At 48.2% G+C, this 21793-nt stretch overlaps 1 protein-coding gene across 4 annotated transcripts; it reads left to right on the forward strand.

Annotated features, from left to right (window-relative positions):
• Positions 1-207: 207 nt before the first annotated feature.
• ECHDC3 (enoyl-CoA hydratase domain containing 3) lies at positions 208-21567 on the forward strand. Of its 4 annotated transcripts, XM_072955178.1 has the most exons (7): positions 2560-2691; positions 3827-4000; positions 4851-4988; positions 12871-12992; positions 14513-14610; positions 16583-16783; positions 20717-21567. In XM_072955178.1, exons 3-7 carry the CDS (start codon positions 4981-4983, stop codon positions 21026-21028), a joined length of 741 nt encoding a protein of 246 aa, XP_072811279.1. In that variant the 5' UTR covers positions 2560-2691; positions 3827-4000; positions 4851-4980; the 3' UTR covers positions 21029-21567. The 4 variants fall into 4 exon arrangements, with proteins under 4 accessions (XP_072811278.1, XP_072811279.1, XP_015102410.1 ...); XM_072955177.1 differs by lacking the exons at positions 3827-4000; positions 4851-4988 and adding an exon at positions 208-343 and having other exon boundaries at positions 2481-2691; XM_015246924.3 differs by lacking the exon at positions 3827-4000 and having other exon boundaries at positions 2570-2691.
• The last annotated feature ends 226 nt before the right edge of the window (positions 21568-21793 follow it).

Raw genomic sequence — 21793 nt, forward strand, 5'->3', positions numbered from 1 at the left:
CCTCCTTTGTTGTAGAGACATTTACGTAAAAATAATTGAGAAACACTATTGATAAAGTTAGCCTTTTGACAAAGATCGGTTCTTTCAAGAAGTGTCTGTGTTTTTGCTCTCATAAAAAAATGGATATTTATCACCTCAGTACACTGAGCATATTTTCTAACTATGTTGGAGACACTGTGAAATAGCATTATTTATTTGTAGGTCAAAGAGCAGGTGAATTCTGTGGATGACCTCGATGACTTAACTCTGTCACCGGAAACAGCTTCTGAGGACTGCGAGTCGCTTTACCCTAATTATAAGAACACCCTGAGGCTAATCGAACGACTTGGCCCAGAGAGTACAGGTAGGACCCCCGTGTGACTTCACACCCTTTTTAAGTGTCTCGTGGTAACGTGTGCGCACCCAGTACTGCCCTAGGGAGCACGGATACGTCACAGTCCGCTGCGCCTCAGAAACCTGCTTTGTGTTAAAGCAGAATCAGTCGTGTTGCGCGCTGCCAGCCAGGGGCTGTGGCCGTTCCCACTCCCTGTGCGTTCTGTTGACTCTGCTGCCCCTACGCCTTCACCCAAGGTCAGGGTATCACTGCTTCCCTCCTAGAACGCTGAAATCACCTCAGGACTTTCTGCTCCGCCGTTCCCCCTCCTGGGACCTTGGTCTACACCGCAACCGTGATTACTAGACCTCAACATGTTACCCCCTTGCTTAAAATCCAGCTCCTGCTTCTCACAGCTCCGTGGTTAAAGGCCACAGTCCTCTGGCTTCATCTTGTTTTCTTTTATTACCCTTCTTTCCACATGAATTTTAGAACCAGCTTGTCAATGTAAAAAAAAAAAAAAAGTCTGTTGTGTCCTGGAGATTAGATGTAGATAATGTTGAATCTGTAGATTAACTTGGGGAGACTTGACCTCTTAACAATATGGAGTTTTTAACCCCGAACAAAGTTTATTTCTCCGTTTATATAGGTCTTCCTTGATTTTCTCAGTAATATCTTAGAGTTTTTAGTGTCTGGGTCTTTCCGTCTTTTATGAGTTTACCTGTATTTCTTATTTTTCAGTGCGGTTGTAAGTAGTATATTTTTATTTGTTTGTTTTAAAATAATGTAATTTAAATTTTAGGTTCTGATGATAGAAATACAGCTGATTTCTGTATGCTGACTCTGTGCCCTCCAACCTGGCTGAGCCCATTGATTAGTTCTAGTAGCCTTTTTATGGATTCTCTCCGATTTTTTATGTAACCAAAGGTGGTCAAGCTTTTTCTTCTTTAAACTACTGTCTTACTAAAGATAGTTCACATTTAAGACTTGCAGCCAATAAATACATTCTCTGTCACAGCTAATCAGCTCTGTCACTGTTGCAACAAGAGTAGCCATAGACAATACAGAAGTTAATGGACGTGGCTGTATTTCAGTAACACTTTATTTACCACAGCAAGCAACCCAGCCCACAGCTTGGAGTTAGCTGACTCACACCATGTAATCATATTCCCCGCTGATTAGCAAACAGTTTTACCTCTTCATTTCCTACCCACATGCTTTTTGTTTCTTTGTTTTGCCTGATTGCACTGGCTCCAGTATAGTGCTGAATAGGAGTAAGAGAAGCCATTCCTGTCCGGTTCCTCACCTTCTGGGAAAAGCATTCCGTTTTCCACCACTGCATATGGTGTCAGCTGTAAGACTAGCACAGATCTTTGCCATAGTGAAGACGTTCCCTTAGTTCCTAGTTTGCTGGAAGTTTTTATCAGGAATAGATGTTGAGATTTGGGAAGTGCCTCTTTTTATCCACTGACATGATCATATGGTGTTTCTTTTCTAGTTTGTTAATATGATGAATAACATTGATTTTTACGTGTTAAAACAGCCCTGCACTCTTGGGATACACCCGACTTGGTCGTGACGAATTATCCTGTATTGTTGGACTTAATTTGCTAATGTTTTGTTTAGAATTTTTACCTCCATTTTCATGACATTAGTTTTCTTTCTTGTAATATCTTTGTCTGGTTTTGGATTCAGGTTAATGCTTGTTTTGTAGAATGAGGACATATTTCTTCCTCTTCATTTTTTGAGGAGAATTTGTGTAGAGTTGGTATTAAATTTTCCTAAAATATTGGGTAGAATTCACCAGTGTAGCCATTGGGACTGGAATTGTCTTTGTGGTCAGGTCTTTAAATAGGACTTCCGTTTTGGTTTTTAAGATATAGGGCTTATTAGCTTATGTGCTCTTTCTTAATTGAGCTTCTATAATTTCTCTCTTTCAAGGAATTTACCCACTTCATCTGAATTGTCAAATTTATTTGCATAATGTTCACAATATTACTTTGTCATTCTTTTAATATCTGCAGAGCTTAGAAGAATGTCTTCCACAGAATAGATGCTCAGCACCATCTGTTCAATGTATGGATGAGTGAATGTGAAATGCACAGTCCTTTATACACAAAAATTACTCATACATTTTATTTTTATTTTTGCTTTCTTCCTAATGCAGATTCTGTTAGGTTATTCAAAATTCAGAATGCAGTTCATTCATTCAGAAGATTAATAGAAAGTAAAGAAGCTGACTATGAACTACTTAGAGGAAGACTTAAAAAAATGGAAAATAAGGTTAACAGGCTACAAAAAGAACAGTTGGAAACAAGAGAAACGAATTCACAGTTGGATCAAAATGTGGCGTGGGAACGAGAGCTCTGCAGTGTGAGGTACTGAATTTCTTGGTTTTAAAGAAATATTTGAACTCTTTATATTTAATACTGTAGATACGTAGGAGAAGTTTTATCATTGCTAACTGACCTTTTGGGATTTTACAGAGGAGAAAATTTCATTAATATTGTGGAATATGAGACTCTTGGAAATAATACAGCAATATATATACACATATATTCTCATTCTATATTTCTTTAAAAAAAGATCTTTGATCCTTATCTCTCAATTATCCTCCAGAAAGTTTATATTACTTTACATTCCCACTTGCAGAATTATGAAATGACCATTTTTCTCAAGGCAGAAACTTAAAAAAAAATTATGCAGTTTGATTCTTAACATATGAATGGATGAATAAAAAGTAAAGTGGAAGGTGATTACTGGTTAGTTTCTTCAGCATCTCTCTCATGCGGAGATAAGGTCAGTTCAAAGGTCTATGCTGAAAGCACGGATTACTCTTTATTGTGTAATTACTTAATATGGATCCTGCCTTGTTCCAAAAGGGATTTGAAAATGATTTACTAATAATAAACAAGGTAAGTTCAAAGTGTTGCAAAAGAAGAAACATAAAATGTAGGGCATCAGGGAGTAGACTCCCCAGCCTCGCCTTGGATTATGCTAATTAGCGGGTCTGTGTTCTGGAAAAGACGCCTGCGGATGTTACCTTCCGCTGGAGATCATGTAGGAGTCCCTGTAATACTTCATGAAGTTGAAATTTTATTTCTCATGAACTTATAAACTTGTTTCTAAACAGCAACTTCTCTTTTAATTAGTAACTAAATTCTCTGTCCTAATGAAGGAGTAATTTGTGACTATGTGGGGAAAAAAATGGTAATCTTCAGCTCAAACCTTACTGAATAATTGCAAAATTTCTTTCCTCCACTATTCACCAGAGTTACTCTTGACTGAAACTCAGTAACATTATGTCTGTTCATTGCTACTTTTCAAATATATATATCTTTATGAAGACATTGAAGTGAGGAATTTAAAATGTGAGACTTAGAAATGAAAAAAAAAATTGAGAACATAGAAATTCCATTAGGGTAATAAATCGGCATGTGAAGAACCAGATCATAAAATGAACTTTTTATTTTCTAACAAAATAAATTTTAAGATAAGCATATTTCACTGCAGATTCACATTAAAACAAGAAACAAAGAAAAATGCTTACATATTATATGAAAAAACTAAGGAAGATTTAAAAAGGAAAAAGAATACAATGAACAAGTTTACCAGAAATAGCAACTTGAAAGCACTGTCCGAGCACTAGAGTTCGAACTGAAGAGCATAAAGAATAAACCAAATCAGGTAAATTAGTCATAGGTGAAATTTTCATTATCTCTAACACTATTTCATCAATATTATTTATAATATGCCTTTGAATTAATCTATATTTTCATTTAAAACAAATAAAAAATAAAAAAGTTATCATCATAAATATGAACTATGACATTTAGAGCTTAACTTACTAATTTCTTGGTGTTCTTGGCATCTAGTAGATGCTCTTTTCTGAATGAAGGAATGGAAGGTAAATTGAGCTTAATCATTAACATAAGGATTGATGGTTTTTGTCCATTCAACAAAGTTACAGTCTTAATTCAAATCCATGTGTTAATTTTGGCTTTTTGAAGTTAAAATCCAAGCTAAATTGCCTTCAGACTGTGATGGAACTGGTTAAATGCCTTATAAAGAAATTTTCTTTCACTGGGATTTCAAAATTTGTAGATACTGACAGCAATATGCAGAATAGACAAACAAGATTATACTGTATAGCACAGGGAAATATCTACAAGATCTTGTGGTAGCTCACAACACCAAAAATTTGTCACAACGAATATATGTATGTTCATGTACATCTGAAAAATTGTACTCTACACTGGAATTTGACACAACATTGTAAAATGACTATAACTCAATTAAAAAAATGTTTAAAAAAATTTCTTTCACGATACTACATCCCTTGTGTTTTTGCTCTGTAATAAGTTTAGCTGTCATTTATATTAGAATTTGAGTTATTTATGTGCATTAAAAATCCCTGTGCTTAAAAAGGCTACTTCTTTTTAACAGTTTAAAAAAATTTTTTAAAGATTCTCCTTCTAAGCTTTTTTTGAATTTTTTTATGTTACAAAACCCAAAACCTAATGAAATATGTCTCCAGAGTTTAGAAGAGTGAAATGACGCTCAGAGGCAACTTTCTCAAAAGCAGAATGCCAGAGTAATACAAGACGAAATCCTGACCCATCATCTTTCCCAATAAAAGGAGGCAGAAAAGGCTAATAAGAAAATGAATGCTGAGGTATTTAGTCATTTTCAAACATGTGTGTGTATGAATTTGTATATTTACATATTTTAAAAACCAATACTATATGTACAGAAAGTATAGAGGGTTTTTAAAGCCTGTATATGTGTATATTTCTTTTCTGGGGGTTTCATTTCTGGTCCATTGGATAAAGTAATATTTTGAATTCAAATCCATTTGCCTGCAACAGTGACGTAGTGACATTCACAGTGGCCTCATCCAAGGAGAGGCTGTTAATATTTTCCATAGGAATTGATGAACTTTCCATAATCTCAAAATTGTTAACAGCAAGCATTCTAGTTTCTGGCAGTGATCTCACTCCCTTGATAGATGAATAGAGAGGTTACTTTATCATTTCCACTGATGGTAAGGAGAAAAAGCATCAAGTACACCTCAATTAAAAAAAAAAAAAAAAAAAGACCCAGGGCTTTAGAGCCGCTCAGCCCTGCACAGGGGCTTACCAGAGGGACCCCCAGATAGAAGGCTGCCACATGGGGGGACTGGCTCACACCCGCCCTCTTAATGTTTTTCGCTCTGTATGGGCCTAAAGCTCCCTGTAAGAACCCCAGAGAAGTCAGCCCTAGCTGCTGGCCCTCCTACAGCTCGTGTAAGCTCTGAGGTTTTAGTGTTTTCCTTCTGCATCTGCTCCTAGTCAGTCATGTGGCTTCATAGTCACTTCACTTCTTTTAAGTCATCTTTTAAGGTGCAGTTCATATGCTCCCTCCTTCAGGAAGTCCTCCATTAACACCCCCCCCCAGCACAGACCTTTCCATAGGCTCCTATTATATTTGCGTAAATAACCATTTCAGTGCTTACTGTTGTCATATGCAAATTATTGTCTGTAGGTTCACGCATGTCCCCTTAAGTTGTGAGCATCTGGAAAACTGGACTAGAATCTTTTTGGTTTCTGTTCTTATAACTTTCACCTTAATACATTTTTGTTGAAAAAATTAATAATAGTCGCTAAGCATTGTGTTTCCCAAGCTCTTAATACACATACACATACACGACGCACATTCCATGTGCATCATTTAACATAATAATGGCAAACATTTATATGGTGCTTGCTGGATGCCAGGCCCAGTGCTGAGCATTTTACATGTATTTATTGACTTGAGGGGTAGGTGGCCCTGTTATCACCACTTCGCAGGTGGCAAAATGGAAACAGAGAGGTTAAGTGAGATGCTCTGGTTCGCACAACAAGTAAGTGGCAATGCAAGGATCTGAATCCAGGCTATTTGGATCCCTGTCCAGGCTCATCCACAACTTCTGTACCACTTTTCAAGTTGTAGAATAACCACGACAACTTTGGGGTTAAAAAAAGTTGCTCACCGCAAAACGCTTAAGAGTCATCCTTGGTCCTGTCTCTCTCACACCCACATCCAATGCAACAGCACCTCGGTCCTCTCTACCTTCCAAATGGAAGCGGACTCCACTGCTCACTTCCCCCTCCACACCTCCACTGATGCCTCGTCCAAGACCAGCATCTCCAAAAAGTCTCTATCAATTCCACCACTAGACCCTTTGCAAGATCATTCAAAACATCGTCCATGCACACCCCTCCCATCAGTTTGTACCACTTTGCCTTATCCTTTGCCTGAAGTTACTGAGTTCCTCAGGTTTAAGCCATATGAGCAAACTCAAGAATTTGTGCTAAAGGGGATAAAGGAAGTTCACTTCATCCATGCATCCTACCTCCTCCATTTCATTTCTCAATTAACTTTCACCCAACCTGAGGCATGGGTCTTTGCAAAGAAGTTTTAGGTTCGCAAAAGACGTTTGGATAATGACTGGTGGATTACAAATAAAATACAAAATAAAACCCGGGCACTGAAAAGCATCTGCAGCTGTGAAACCATGAATGTCCCAAACATGCTGGTTTGTGCGTGCCTGACCCTCCTGTGATCCTTTTTGCTGGGGGGGACGAGGGACAGATGTGGGGAGAATGCGGCCGGAAAGCTAGAGCAGGAGAGGCAGCCGGATGCCAGAGAACTCTCCGCTGAAGCCAAGCTCCCACGTCTTTCGCATTGGGCCTGTGAACCATGGCATCACACGCCTGTCTGAGAAGGGCCTGAAGTCAACAAAAAGAAGTTCGACAACCGCTCCATGGACAGCTGGGGAATCTGCCCTTCACTGTGCTTCCTCTGCACCCTGAGGAGTTCTAAGTCTTCCTGCATTCCGACATCCAGCCTGAGACGCCAGGCTCCCTAGAACTGTCTTTTGTTGTACGTTACTCCTGCGACGTTCTGCCGAGCATCGGTGGGTCTTTAAAGGGACTGCGAAAAGGTAGTGAAGACATGTATGTATGGCAAAGACATGTGGCACAGGGAAGACACACATGAATCAAAGCCAGAGAGAAGCCTGCTAGCAACCTGGAAATCAAATTGTGTCCAGGGGAAGGAAAAACAGGTTAGAAAGGCACTGAACAAGAGAGAAGAAAGGAAAGCAGCCCTACCAAAATTAACGAGAGGCAGAGGAGGCCTGGAGAGACAGCTTGAATGAAAAGGTTCTCGCAGCTCTTAATGATGGGCGAGTGTTTCAGCAAGTGATGCTAGCTCCTGCTCGGATAATGCGATGGCTGTCCATCTTCTCTCCCTTCTTTGTGTGTTCCTCCACTCCCAGACCAGGGCTTGAGGCTCTGAAGGACACGTGAGGAGGGAGGGGACATGAAAGGGATGGGAGAGCAGGCACAGGAATTCAGATGGGCCCGAAACCTCTTCCGCAACAGCGCCCTTCAGGTGACCTCCAGCGCCCAGTCCCACCTTTGAAACCGCAGCGCCGAGAGCGAGTGGGGCTCTCCGGACTGGGATGATGGAGCCTGCCTCACAAGTTGTCCTGAGAAGGTGTAAGCAAAATGGCAGAGTGGGGGACTTCACAGAGGACGACTGTCATTAGTATTAAGTAAAATTCAGAAGCAGGTGTGGAACCTCCCATTTTCGTCTGTGACATTCAGGCTCTGAGTGTCCTCCTAGTTCCTTCTCTCAAAGCCCTGTCCTCCATGTCTCTCCTCTCCTCCAGGCCCTACACTCCTCCCTGCCAGTGAGACTCACCTTTGTAAGAAGGTGAGAAATGTCCTCCCGTGGTGATGGTGATGATTCTAATCAGACTTCTTGATCCTGCATGGTCCTCAGGGAGCATGTATGACTGAGAGGGGACACAAACCCCAGTACACAAACTCGAGTGTTCTAGAAATTTAACTTCCTGTAATTTCTCAGCTTATTTGTATTTCAAAACTCCATTCTTCCCGGTGGCAGAAACTTAATCTAAGCCCACGTGGAATTCTGTCCCTGACTGCTGAGTAATAAGCATCAGATGGTTTATAATGTCAAGGCTCTGTGCTTGGGCAGCTGTGCTAACCATTAGGTGGTCACGCCTCAGAAAGACTTGATTCTTCCAAACACACGGGGAGGCTGTAGTTCCCTGCACGTCTGAAGTCAAGTGTGGCTGTGTGATTTGCTTTGGCAAATGAAACACGAGGGCAAGTGGCGTTTCCGGAAAGAAGCTTTATGTGCCAGTTCCTGCTTCTTCCATTCTTTCTTTTTCCTCTGCTATAGAGACAGCTGTCCAAACAGAGGACAGTGCTAACCTGGCCAAAGAGCTTTCAGCTGATCTGCAGGAGAACAGTGGTGTGAGTCAGAAATGAGGCTGCGTTGTTTGAGGCACTTAAACTTGCTTTTAGAAAGCCCGAGGAGGGCCCTGGGCATGGTGTCTCCCCTAGAGACTGGAAGATCTTTGAAGACACAGACCATTCCTTCCAAGTTTCCTGCAAATCTCCAGACTGGAAATTTAACGAACCCAGGAAGCAGTTAACTAGCAAATGACGAGGATCTTCTCATCACACTTAAGCTTTCAGCCGCAGGATGTGCTCTGTCTCGTGTCAGCCACTTAGACCTGAAAAGGGAGTTCCTTTGCCACCTGGGTGCTTTGGAAAAAAGCAAGGTATAAACGTAGATCCCATGAGTTCTCGATAAGAGAGGACACAAAGCACTCAAAAGCCAATGCCTGAGTGGGATTCAGCTCACGTAGTGACCTGGGAGGGTTTCCCAGGGTAGGATGAAGCAATTTGTAAAACAGTGGCGTCCCTAGCTCACACATTCGCCGCCTGATGACACTCATTTTTCTTATCTAGGCAAACCACTATGTCTTGGTGTTGCAAAACGGGACAAGCCAAACCTCTGCTCGCCTCCCTTAAGCCCTTTCATCCGACCCTGCTAAGGCAAACAAACCTTGGAGCCCGCCTGCAGGTTAAGAGTCCGTCACCCAGGCCCCAGCCCTCAGCTCCTCCGCGGGCGGGGCTCCAGGGGCGGCGGCAGGGTGGCGGAGGCGAGGCCTCTGGGCGGGTGTGACGGGGTCGGGGCCTCGGGGGCGGAGTGACCGGGGCCAGGCTGACTGGGGGCGGGGCGGTGGGGGAGGGGCCCCCGGGAGACGCGTCCGATCGAGGCCTGGGCCCGGGATCCCCGGCCCGGTTTTGCCCGCGGCCGCGAGCGGTGCACGCGCAGCGGCCCGGCTCGCAGCAGCGCCCCTCGCAGCGCTCGGCCTCCCGCGTCCGCGCGCGTCTCTGGCCGCCATGGCCGCCGCCGGCGTGCGGGCCTTGGGGGCGAAGGGGCCCGGCTGGCTGCGCCGGGGCCCGTGGGCGCCGCTCGCCGCCGGCTTCTGCAGCCGAGGGCCGGCCGAGGCCGAGCGGCCGGAGCCGGGGCCGCGACCCACCAGCGCGCGGCAGCGGGACGGCATCAGGTCAGCGCCGGGCCGCCGGGCGCCCAGGCCCTCCGGGCCCGCGGGCGTGGGGGCCGCTCCCCGGGGGGCCGGCCGGCGGGCCCGGGACGAGCCGGGACGGGGGAGGCCGGGCCAGCGGTCAGCTCCGCCCGCCGCGGACCCCCGTGTAGCCACTGCAGCCGATCGCGCTGGCTGGGGTGTCCGACGGGAGGGAATCCGCGGCTGCCGTGCTGGCAGAGGTCCCGCGGCCGGGCTCGGTGGCCTTTGGGACCCTGCGGGACTCACGCGGAGGACTTGGGTGGGACCTCCTGGGGCGGCGCCAGCACTTCCTCTAAACCCCCGGGGTCGGTGTGGGCAGCCCTGCTGGTGGCCCCACCGTCGCTGTGCCTCTGAGAAAGCCTTGCAGTGAGGGTTCTGTGCTCACAAACTTGACCCGGCTCCAAGGCGAGATCAGGCCTAGCTGAGCTGCTCCTTGGCCCTCACCCAGAAGTGCCCTCGTGGGGGCGGGCAAATAAACCGGATGGAGGGCACACTGTTCTGAGCTCTGCCCTTTGGCTCAACAAGCCAAAAACCCTTCAAGCAAACAACCCGGGCAGTAAGTGCAGAAGGGCCCCAGCCCCCGCGTTGGTCTGGCCGGGGCACGGGTACAGGGGGAGGGGGTGGGGCAGGCTAAACAATGTGTCTAAGTACTTAGATGTTTCAAACCAAGCCAACTGCAAAACCTGTTTTCTCCTCCTCCCCTGACAAGCAGGCCTTCATAAACCTGGAAGGCTGTTTGAATTTACGATCCTCTCGCTCCTAGGACCTCCCCCAAAGCGCTGGGGAGCCAGGTGCCAGCCTGCAGCTCTGTTCTTGTCTTCCCACTCTGTGCTTGCCCCCTCTTACTCTCTGCCAGGGGCTTGGCACACAGGTCTGCAGACACCCCATGCAGCAGCATGCATACAGTCTAATCCTTCTCCCCCTACACACAACTGCTCTTGGCCACCTGGGTCTAAGGGCGCAGGGAATCCCAGGGGCTCAGGTGACTGCAGTGGGGTTTGGAAGAGTGTGGGGATTTCCAGGTGATATCCCCGTCTCAATACCCCAGTGGACTCCTGGCTCGTTGGGAGGGGCCCCGCTGGAAGCAGGCCTGGGCAAGGCTCTCCAGGGTGGTATTAAAGCTCCAGGTGGAAGACATCCCGTGCTTTGAGCCAAGGCAGCCACCATGAGAGTTCAGGTCCATGAGATGTTCTGGAGGAATCCACCGGGGGTGGTGACCAGCTGAATGAGAAGGAGGAGAGGGATCAGTTCTCAGCGAGTTGAACAGCAAGCTCAGATGGCTTTCTGAGGTCAGCAGAGAGGGGAGGGGCGGGTTTGGTCCCGGGGGGGGGGGGGGGGCGAAGATGCCCGAGGGACACCGTGGCATCCCCGGAGAAGTCCAGGAGACATGTGGATGAACTTGTGGGTCTGCAGCTCGGAGAATAGAAGGAAAGTAGTAGAGAAGTAGGACAAAGGTTGGGCGGCATCAGCACGGAGGTAGCGGTTGATGCCAAGGCCATGGTGAAGTTGCCTAGGAAGAGTGTATTGGATAAGCAAAGGCAGAAGAGGGAACCCTGAGGATCGCTGGCATCTGGGGGTGAGCAGAAGGCTAGGGGCCCATGCAGAAGTCACGGAGGAGTGGCCAGAGGAACTAGGAGAGGAAGAATGTGCTTCCAGGAGGAGCACATGATACAATGGCCACTGGATTTGGTTCTGGCAGTTAGGAGCTTCCGGTCTTAACAGTTTTAGTGGAGTGGCAGGAATAGAAACCTTGTTATGCTGGGTTAAAGAGTGAACTTGGCAATTTAGAGCACTCTGGCAGGGTCAGAGGTCAAATGGGACATGTGAAGGGTCAAGGGAGTTGAGGGCTGGCATCTGTTTTACACAATTTTGCCTGAAGCCTTAGAATTTAAACATGTCACCAATGGGGTGGCAGCTTTTTAGGTTCGCTACAGTGAGCACACTCATTTTATTGGAAGGTTGGTTTCTCAGCAGTCTCTCGCTACCACCCCCCACAACAGAGGTTTCCGGGTCTATCAGCACGTCAGCTACAAGTCACTTTTGTATTTGGGAGAGAACCTGTTATGAGAAACAAAAGGACGACTGTCACAGCCACCTGAAGATAGCAGCCAAGCCAAAGTGGCATTCCCAAGAAAATGGTTATTCTTACTGCACTGAAGTCAATTCAGTCACCAAAGTGGTTTCCCAGAAAACAGTGATACAGAAGGCTTTGACAGAGGATCCAAGTTGACACACAGCAGTGGGAATGTCATATTCCAAGAGGATTGACGGAGGCTGAAAACATGTGGGCACAGACTGATGGGAAACAGAAAGTACATAACTATCATCTGGTGTCTGGCTCATTGCCCGTGCCTTATAAGAGCAAAAATAAGACATTTCTGTGTCCAGGCAGTAAGATGACAATACATGTTGTTATGATCAGCATGTGGGGGACCTTAAAACAGTGAGCAGGCTCTGAACACCCGCTTTGAGGGGATGACGTGGCCAGGAGAGCCCTCGCGCTGTACAGTCCTGTCACTTTGTTTTTCACATATCGTCCTATTCTCGGGCAGCATAAATTCTTTTGCAGAATTACAGGATGCCACGGCAGAGAAGATGGAAAAATGCTGTCATACATCTGTATCGGCAGCTGCACCTTGGCCATCTCTTCCATGGGGCGGGTGGGAGGAGATATGGGGGCCTGTTTTTGTTCCTGGCTCCTTTCCTAACCTTATTTTTTCCAAAGAACAATGGAAGTAAGTTGAAGGTAGCACCGTGTGTCACGTCCCTCCGGTTCCCGCAGACTGACAAAGCTCGCAGCCTTGCAGGGTGGAGGGTGATGCTTTTGGAACCGCTGTGACTTGCCCTTCCTGTGGAGGTGGCAATAGGGGTTGTGACAGCAAATCTAGAGAAAAAGGGAAACATATCTAGGGAAACAGGAGAAAACCCATCTGTGCTTCTGGCAGTCCCTTTGTTTTGACTTAGCTGTCCCTCCAGAGAGTTGACAGACTCTCTCACTGGCCTCTCAGCTCCCACAGCTCTCTTCTCTGATGTTTTAAAAATAGCCCCCAAAGTAGAAAGGAATTTCAGGGGTCCTCTCTTGTCTTGACTGGCGCACGACCCAGTAATTATAAAATGATCTTCGCAGGAGCATTGTCTTAAGCAATCCAAAGAAAAGAAATGCACTGTCGCTGGCGATGCTGAAATCTCTCCAAAAAGACATTCTTCATGAAGCCGAGAGCCAAGATCTGAAGGTCATTGTCATTTCAGGTATTTATCTGATGTCCATCCTCAGTGTTCTGCAGAACCCAGAGGAGGTGTCTCAAAATTCTTTGGTTAACTGGGGCATTCTCTCATTCAAAGGGAGAATTGTTTTGGAGCTCCTTTACAAGAAATTAATTATGGAGAACTTGTGTGTAGTTGGAACTGTGGTCCTAACACTGTTGGCTGTGGAAATTACAGCGAAGATTACCATGCAGTGAAAATATGTGTCTTTTCCTTTTTGTCGGATACTAAACATTGCCCCACGCGGTTCTGCTGGTCTTCCTGTTAAAATCAGAGAGTTGATTTCCTCACGGACCTTCTCCAGTGGGTTTACGCCGGGCCCTTTGGAGGACTGCCTGGAAGCTGGGACCAGGCTGCTAGGGCCCTTGATTGGTTTGTCTCTCTGTTCTGACCAAGCTTTCAACTGAGAGCCGCAGTCTTCTTGAACGGTGCCTGAAAGCGTGCCCTATTTACCCATTTCTTTCCTTGCTCTCTTTCCAGTAAGAATTTTTATCAAATTACCTGATGATGATGGCGGTGGTATAAGTAATAGTAATGTCTGTATTTTATTTTATTATTTTTTTAAATGGAGGTGCTGGGGATGGAACCCAGGACCTCGTGCATGGTGAGCATGTGCTCTACCACTCAGCTCTCCCCCTACGATGTCAGCATTTTAAAGCATCTACAGACAAGAAACGTGGATGATGCTCTGTGATGCTTTTTTTTCCTAATTAGGGTTCAGTATTTTTGGAGAATGTGACCATCTTATCAATGGTGGAACATACGCTTCCAACTGTTCTATGTGGGGAAGGGAAAAGAAACAGAGCTGGTAGAGGTCAGGTCAGCAGCTGAGGGTGGGGGGAGTGGGGGTGTAACCTGGGTGCGGCCAAGGCAGCTCACTTCCAACCACACCGTCTCCTCACTTGTTTGAAGGGACCAACACTGCCTGTCAGAACCAGGCCACCAAAGGAAAGATGAGAAAGTGTTATCAGCTTATCAGTGGAATTACATTTTGTTGTTGTTAATGACAACCGTGACAATAAAACCACATCCTGCCATCTCTTGTTTATAAAGTAAAGGGACTGTCTTCATGCTCTGACCTTCCTGATGCCAACCCGAGGGGTGGCCGCATCTGTAGACTAAATGGCAGGGCCGCTGCGGAAGGCCCGGTGGTTTACACAGCCCTGGATGAGTCCACACACTCAAGCCAGGCCGAGTCCAAAAACAAAGGAGTGACACACCAAAGGGACAACTCTGAGCAAAGTGCAGCCTTGGTCACAGCCTCCTCTTTGTAGACACGCGCTGCCCCTGGTTTCCATGACTCCTGCGCTGTCATCACAGGATACTGGCCATAGCTCTTCAAGCTGACTGGAACTATTCTTATCAAAATCTGGCCATTAACTCTAAGTGCCCACAGCATGCATAGGCTCGCTCCCTCCAGTTACTCAGTGGACAAGGAAGTGAACGTCCCCACTCGGGTTATTTACATCTTTTTCTTTTCTTTTCTCAATTGGAAACACTGGCAGCTGAGGGGCCTGTATTCTCCTCTGGGCATGACTTAAAGGAACTGACGGATGAACAAGGCCCAGATTATCACGCTGAAGTATTTCGAACCTGTTCGGAGGTAAGCCAGGGTGGCGGTCGACATCACAAGCCTGGGAATGATCATCATATTAAACATTGCACTAGCCCCCTAGTTTACAGATAAGGTTTTAGCCAGGACATGTAACCACTGCAGAACTGTGACACTCCTGTGGTCATTGGTGAGCCCTTCACCCAAGCAACTGTTTGGTTTGGACTTCTCATTTCATGCTTACTGTGTGCCAGGTAATATTTTGAGAACTCCAGATATGCTAATTTCTGTAATTCTCGTGTTCTGTAAGATGGTTATTGTGATTATACCCATTTTACAGATGTTAAGATTGAGGGATGGGCAGCAAGGAAGTGACAGGTGGGGTAGCAAACCCCAGCAGCCTGGTTCCAGACCACCGTGCTGATACTTCTCCTGGGAAATTTCATTGTAATGAGAATACAGCATTCCACGGCATGGAGATGGTTCAGTTTATATAGCCATTTACTTGTTTTTATATATTTATAGTTTTCACTATTATAAAATGATGATTTGGCAGACGTCTTTATCCAGATAGCTTTTCACCCTGTTTCAGATTGTTTCGTGGAAGGCGAATTCCTAGATCGAAGGTAGGGATATTTTAATGCTGCTGATACACTGGATTCCCTAAGTAGTTCCCAGCAGCTTGTGCGGAATCCTAGCCCCTCCTGGACGACAGACAGGAGACAGACTGTGCAACCCAAGCCACAGCCACAGCCAAGCCGTACCTTCAGCAGGCTAGGTGGCGCATGACACCCAGACCCGACACAGACCTTTTCTGTCTTTGCAGGAAGGCTTCAGACGCCCCTGCACTTCTCCTCGGTATTGGAGGTCCAGTGAGAAGGGGTGCTGCCCCTCCCCCTCCCCTACATGCACGGCCCCCCAAGCCCACCAGCCGAGGAGAAAGTATGTGCATTCTCCTCCGGGAGGGTCAGTTACCAGATTCTCAAAAGGCCACCCTCCAAAAAAGTCAAAAATATGATACTATATCCTTACATAGATAGTTGGTCACTTTATGATAAAGCTGGCAAGCACAGGGGTTCATGAACACAGAGATGAGACTTCTTCAGGCAAAATCTTCGAACCCCTGAAAGTCGTTTTGCTTGGCGTTGCCGCGTGGGATGCCAGCCCAGAGGTGGTTCCCGTCCCCCTCCCGCCAGGGTCGAAGGGCAACCATTTATAAACTGAAGTTCCCATAGCGGCACAATCTGCTTAGAGTGTCAGGGAGAAAAATGGAGAAGTTAGTCAATTTATTTCATCAGCTGCAAAAATAAGTCAAAGTGCTGAAGATCTGGGGGGAGGCCCCACACGGGCCAGCTTCTGGCTCCCCCTCTGTGCCAATGGCTCTGTCTTAGGAATCCTATTGATTTTGATGACAGCAGGGTGTTCCCCCCATCTTAATAGAACTGAGAGCGTGTCCATGGTGGTGATTTGAGAGGTAATCACTAAGGAAATTTGTTGACCAGTCCTTTCCCACCTTAATTTTTCAAGGAAGTACCCAATACCAGTTTCTGACTTTTAATGCCAGAGCTCATGCAGGGACGTCAGAACAGAACTGCTCGTTCCCAGAGGTCAGGGTCAGCCCTCTGCTCTGGCGGGGTTGCTAGGGGAGCAGCAGTGGGGACAGCATCCTCGTGGAAGCCATGCTGGGTGGACACGCGAGGGCCTGGAGTCGGACAGAGATGGCGCAGACCCCACAGACACCCCTGCAGATCTAGTGGCCTTAGGGGGTCTCTTCCCCTCTGAGCCTGGTGTCCTGGTTCCTTCCTCCTGAGTCTTAGGACGGCCAAGCTGTGCGGTCTGGTTCACAGTCGCTATTTAATGCAAGTTAATGCTCTGTGTGGCTTCCTCTACCCATTTTTCATAGTCTCAGACACACCCATGCATTGAAAAGGGCTCTTAGAACAGCAGAGTCACAGGAGATAACAGGCATTAATGTCGCACCTCACGCTTGGATGATGTGAAGCCGGTGTGTTTGCTTCTCCAGGTCATGATGATGATCCAGAATCACCCGGTCCCCGTCATCGCGATGGTGAACGGCTTGGCCACCGCGGCCGGGTGCCAGCTGGTGGCCAGCTGTGACATTGCTGTGGCGAGTGACAAGTCCTCCTTTGCCACGCCGGGCGTGAACATCGGGCTCTTCTGCTCCACCCCCGGGGTTGCCTTGGGGAGAGCGGTGCCGAGAAAGGTAAGGGAACTGCCCGCACGCACCCCGCTGGTTGTGATCCTCCAGTGCCTGGGAGGTCAGTTCCAGGACTTTCTGGTTCAAGGTGCCGTTTGGTTCAGAACAGCCTGGCTGATACGCCACGTGTTCCTGCTCCTGTCTGGACTGGGGAGGGATGGCCAGCTTCCTGTTCCTCTGTGGCTCCTCCCAGGGGCCTGCAGTTTGTAAATCACAGCATTTCACTCTTACCTGCGCCTCAGCACAGCTGGTTAGGTTTTGGATTTGCATTGTTTTCCCAAAGGTGCACATTTTTTGCACTCATACTCGAAATGCAGTTGAGACCAGTTTTATTGCACAGAAAGGTGGGCCATGAGATAGAATAGCCTGGTGACATCGGCCAGGCTGGGACACTAGTGTCACTGGCTGATTGCTGACAGTCTGCCTCGTTCCCGAACGGACTGAAAGTAGCCGATACACTGCGTGTGTGAGGTTTGCAGTGGTTGCAGGAACATCCTGTTCATGGTGTGTCGACCCCAAAAGGAGCCACATTGCCAAAAGTGCTCTGTCATCGCTAACCAGAGTGAAGTCCACTTTCTTCACAAAGCTGTCCTCTTTCCTATAACATCGTTAAAGGTTTAACTGAGCATCTCTTAAGTGGAAACTGGTGGTTTCCTTGTTCCAGAAAAATGCATCCTTGTTCTCAACTGGAAATCTGTTTTTAAAGGTGGGGACCAAAGTCATAGCAAGTAGGGAACCTAAATTGCTTTCTAGAATACATTATCTATTTTAGCATCAACTAGGAATATTAGCAGCTGCTCAAATGCCTAGGGCACTAGAGAAATGAGACCGAGGGAAGTCAAGGCACAGGACTAAGAAGAAAGTCCAGGGAAGCACTCCTCCCTTCCGTGTGCCTCCTCATTCGTTTTTACACAAATGTGTGTTTGTGAGAAGATCCTGCAGACAGATAACTACAAATGCACACACTTAAGAAACCCAGCCCAATGGCACCATGTTGGAAAAGGTGACCCTCAAAACCCAGCAGGTCACTCCAGCATCCTCAGACTCGGGGGGGACTTGGATCCTGCCCGGAATCACATTTACCTTAAATGTTACATATTAATTCGAGAAATACTTCTTAAGTCCCTACTCAGGGCCGGGACATTAAGTTAAAGTGCATTACCAAGTTATTGTTGGAGCTCATTCATGAGCTGTCTTACAATTGTGCAAATCAAATCTCTGAGACCTTTTGCACATTAAAGGTGGTTGTCAGCCTGGCCTACCTGCTGCTGTTCAGTGTCAACACCTGACATTCTGGAAGGTTCCATGATGAGGCATTTGAAACTTTTAAATCAGCCTTACTGTTGGGACAAGAATCCATTCTTTCTTAAAACAAACTTAAAATCAAGGCTTAGAAACTGAGTCCTAGAAACTTACAGAATGTGTTATATGTGTCCAATTTTAAATTCCTTTTTGAGAAGAAAGAGGGAGAAAATATGACGGGAACAGGCCTTAAAGTCCCGGAACCATGTTGCAGAAACCTCGCCTGTGTGGTCCCCTCTAGGAGGAAAACTAGGGGTTCACAAAAATATAAACCTGATGGGAACGCACCTGCCTGTGGTCATTGCTTGGTCACACCGCAGGGACAGGTCCATACACGGCCTGCGACCCGGCTTGCATCCCCGGGAAGCGAACAAGCAGGTGCCTTTGCCAAGCGGCCTGGCCGGGAAGCTCCATGCCTCTCACGCCAGCTGAGGTCGCAGGCGTGGGTCACCAGTGTCCTCTGCTGGTCACCTTGGGGAACTGCTCAGCTGTGCAGGAAATGCTGCCTCTTGTCCACTGGGAGCCCTTGTGTTCAAGCCAGACTGAGTCTGGGCATGAATAATTTCCCACAGTGTAAAGTGCTCCCTCCCCATGTGAGTTAAATATGCATCTTCGCTGCACCGTATAAACAACCTGCCTGGTGCAGCTGCTCCCTTCCCTTCCCCAGTCACAGTTGATGTTGCTTGGAAACGTAGAGCCAGCCCCTCGAGCAGTGGATACCTGGGGGAGCACATCAAAAACCAGAGCCCCCTCTTCCCAAACCAGTCAGGTCGCCACGCGGGAACACCTGCTTCCACCTGTTTGCCTGCCGTAACTCTGCACCTGGGGAATCTGATTTCCTAATTGTCTCGTTAGATCAGAGTACAACCTCCAAGCTGGTGAGAGTGTTAAGTGAAAACCTTGGTCCTCAGCCTGTGTGCTGGTCAGCCTGTGTGCTGGTCACCAGAGAGTCTGGGGAAATGAGGGTCTCAGGGCCCCCGACCGGCCGCATCAGAATCTGCATGTAACTGTTAACGGTGATTCACGCGGCCACCAGGGAGCAGGGTTCAGCACCGCACCTCACTGGAGGGACTGGGGGTCTCGGTGACTCACCGAATGTCGCCCAGCTAATTGGTCAGTTCCTTCCCCTCCAAGTCCTGCCGCATAGCAGCCCCTGATGCTGGTTCTTGTCCTACGTGTGACCTGAGGGGACCCAAAGACCACTCTGCCTTAAATGACCCCCCCATTCTGGGGCTGTGATACCTGAAGCCAACATTAGTAAGTTGTACAGATTTACAGGAGGAAGTGTGCTAATAACAGCCACTGCACTTATTAGGTGCCTGCTGAGTGCCCGGCACTGCAGTCTAAGCTTTACACAGATTCTCCGTCTTCACAATTCTGCAGGAGGAGGGAGGTCTTGACTTCCATTTTTCAGATGAGGAGATAGACTTAGATGCGTTAAATCAGCCCCTTAAAGTCTTGTGGTTAGTGCGTGGCCAATCTGGGATTAGAGTTTGGGGACACCAGCCTCCGGGCCCAGCCTTGGCCTCAAGCACTTTTTGTTGCTTTTAATGCAAATCTCCCGGGAAGAGGAAGCATGAAGCCGCCACCTTCTGTCAGGGGGACCCAGGAGGTGCCGCCCTACCAGGCTGCAGGAGTTGCTTATGGAAAAGGGCGAGAGGAGGTATTTTATTCTCTTATCTGAAGTTGTAGGGGAAACTTAAACAGTAAGTAAAGGTTGTGCTGATTGACAATAAAATAGGCTTTCCTTTCCTCAGGGACTGCCCATCCGTTATTTAATCTGTCTGGGTACGACCCCTATAAATCTATACGTGCGAAGTAGCGTGAGCCCACCAGGCGGGTGAGGGCCCCGCGGCCAGAGCGGGGCACATGCAGGGCGGGATCGCGTAGGAAGCTGCCGGGGGGCCGGGAACACGGGTCCCGGGAGAAGGGGCACTCTGCCGATTCCTGGCCCCTTCCCCTGCGCTGGGGCTCCTGCGAGCCTTCTGCGGGGTCCTACTCGACAGCCCTGAGCCAGCAGCACTGGGTTTTCGCTCCCCTTTCAGACAGGGCTTCAGCCACGCTTCGCAGTGATGAATCTCTTCCTGCTCAGTTACAGAGTAGTCTCTAAAGTGGTCCACAGGCAGCAGTTCCTGCCGCCAACATGTCATCATCAAGTTTCCAAAACTGGGCAGCGCTGGGTTTAGTCCACTGCCCTGGCTTTGCAGAGGAGAAAATGGGGCCAATGTCACCTTGTGCCCGGTGGCCAGCCCGCTGTGTGTTCCGTCTGCGCCCCTGACGGCTCCTTTCACAGCAGGCTGAGGGGGCAGAAAGTGGCCCCTGCAGTGGGTGATGGGAGCGGTGGGCTCACTGCCACAGCGTTTTCGGTCCTTGCTTGGCCCCCTCGAGAGGCAGGTGATGGAATCCTCTTCCTTGGACAGAGGCCAGGGCCCCCGATCTGGGGAAGGAGCAGGACACGAAGGGTCCTTCCCTCTCCTGGGCACCCTGGGATCCCGTCCCTGGCGGGAGTCGGGGGCCTGAAGGCCTTAGGGGTGATGGGAGACATGAAGTTTGAGGGGCAGGTAAATGGGCTGAGGCAATGGGCCTGGGTCCCGGGACAGTCAGTGCCTTAATAACCGCACCTGTCTCCTCCCTCAGGTGGCCTTAGAGATGCTGTTCACCGGGGAGGCCATGTCTGCACAGGAGGCCCTGCTCCACGGGCTGCTGAGCCGGGTGGTGCCGGAGGAGCGGCTGGAGGAAGAGACCATGAGGATAGCGAGAAAGGTGGCCTCACTGAGCCGTCCCGTGGTATCTCTGGGCAAAGCCGCCTTCTACAGGCAGCTGGCCCAGGACCTCAGGACCGCCTACCACCTCGCCTCCCAGACCATGGTGGACAACCTGGGCCTGCCGGATGGGCAGGAGGGGATCAAGGCCTTCCTCCAGAAGAGAAAACCTGTCTGGTCACACTGAGTGGCCTCATCAGAGGACCCAGGGGCATAAGCCCAGTGGGCAGCGCTCAGGAAACCTGCTCGCCCCGGCCTTCGGGTCCCCAGCCACCGCCACTGTCTGGTGACTGCTGCACAAGTCAGCCTGCTTTTACCGCATTAGTGATGGTTACAGGGCACATGGTCTGTATTAAGAGCCACGATCCCCTGGGGAAGGAGTGAAATGGAGACTCAGGTGCTGATGTGAGCAGAAGGGCCAGGGGCTTCTAGGCTGGGCCAGCAGTGTTGGGAAGCGAGCTGTGATGTGCCCCTGCCCAGGCCCTGAGGTGTGGGGTTGCCCTCACAGGGGAGGAGGTGGTGGTAAACTGAGGAATGAAGGAAGAAATTCAGCCTGACTGTTACCAAAAAGGGCCTCTAACGTGAGGTGGGGCCACTTGTCTGCTCCAGGTGACACATCTCAGATCTCCACGAGATACTCCCCACTCTGAACATCTTGATTCTGTTGAGAAATCATCATGCCTATGGCTTTGGGATAATCTTACGTGATTAAAGTTTACATGTTTAGAGAGACTGCTAATTTTGTCTTCCCAACCAGACTGTAAACTGGTTGAAAGAAGAAAATCAAATAACTCTTTGATGCCTGGACTGTGGACATCTCATAGGTGCCTGGTGCTTCTGTGATGAAGGAAACCAGGCCCTGGGCTCGCGGAGGGAAGCACTGGGGAGGGGAGGGAGGGATGCAGAACACACATTGTACCACGAGGTAATGACCTGCTCTGCTTCTGGCAGA

Source organism: Vicugna pacos, chromosome 35 (assembly GCF_048564905.1).
Source record: "Vicugna pacos chromosome 35, VicPac4, whole genome shotgun sequence".
Lineage (NCBI taxonomy): Eukaryota > Metazoa > Chordata > Mammalia > Artiodactyla > Camelidae > Vicugna > Vicugna pacos.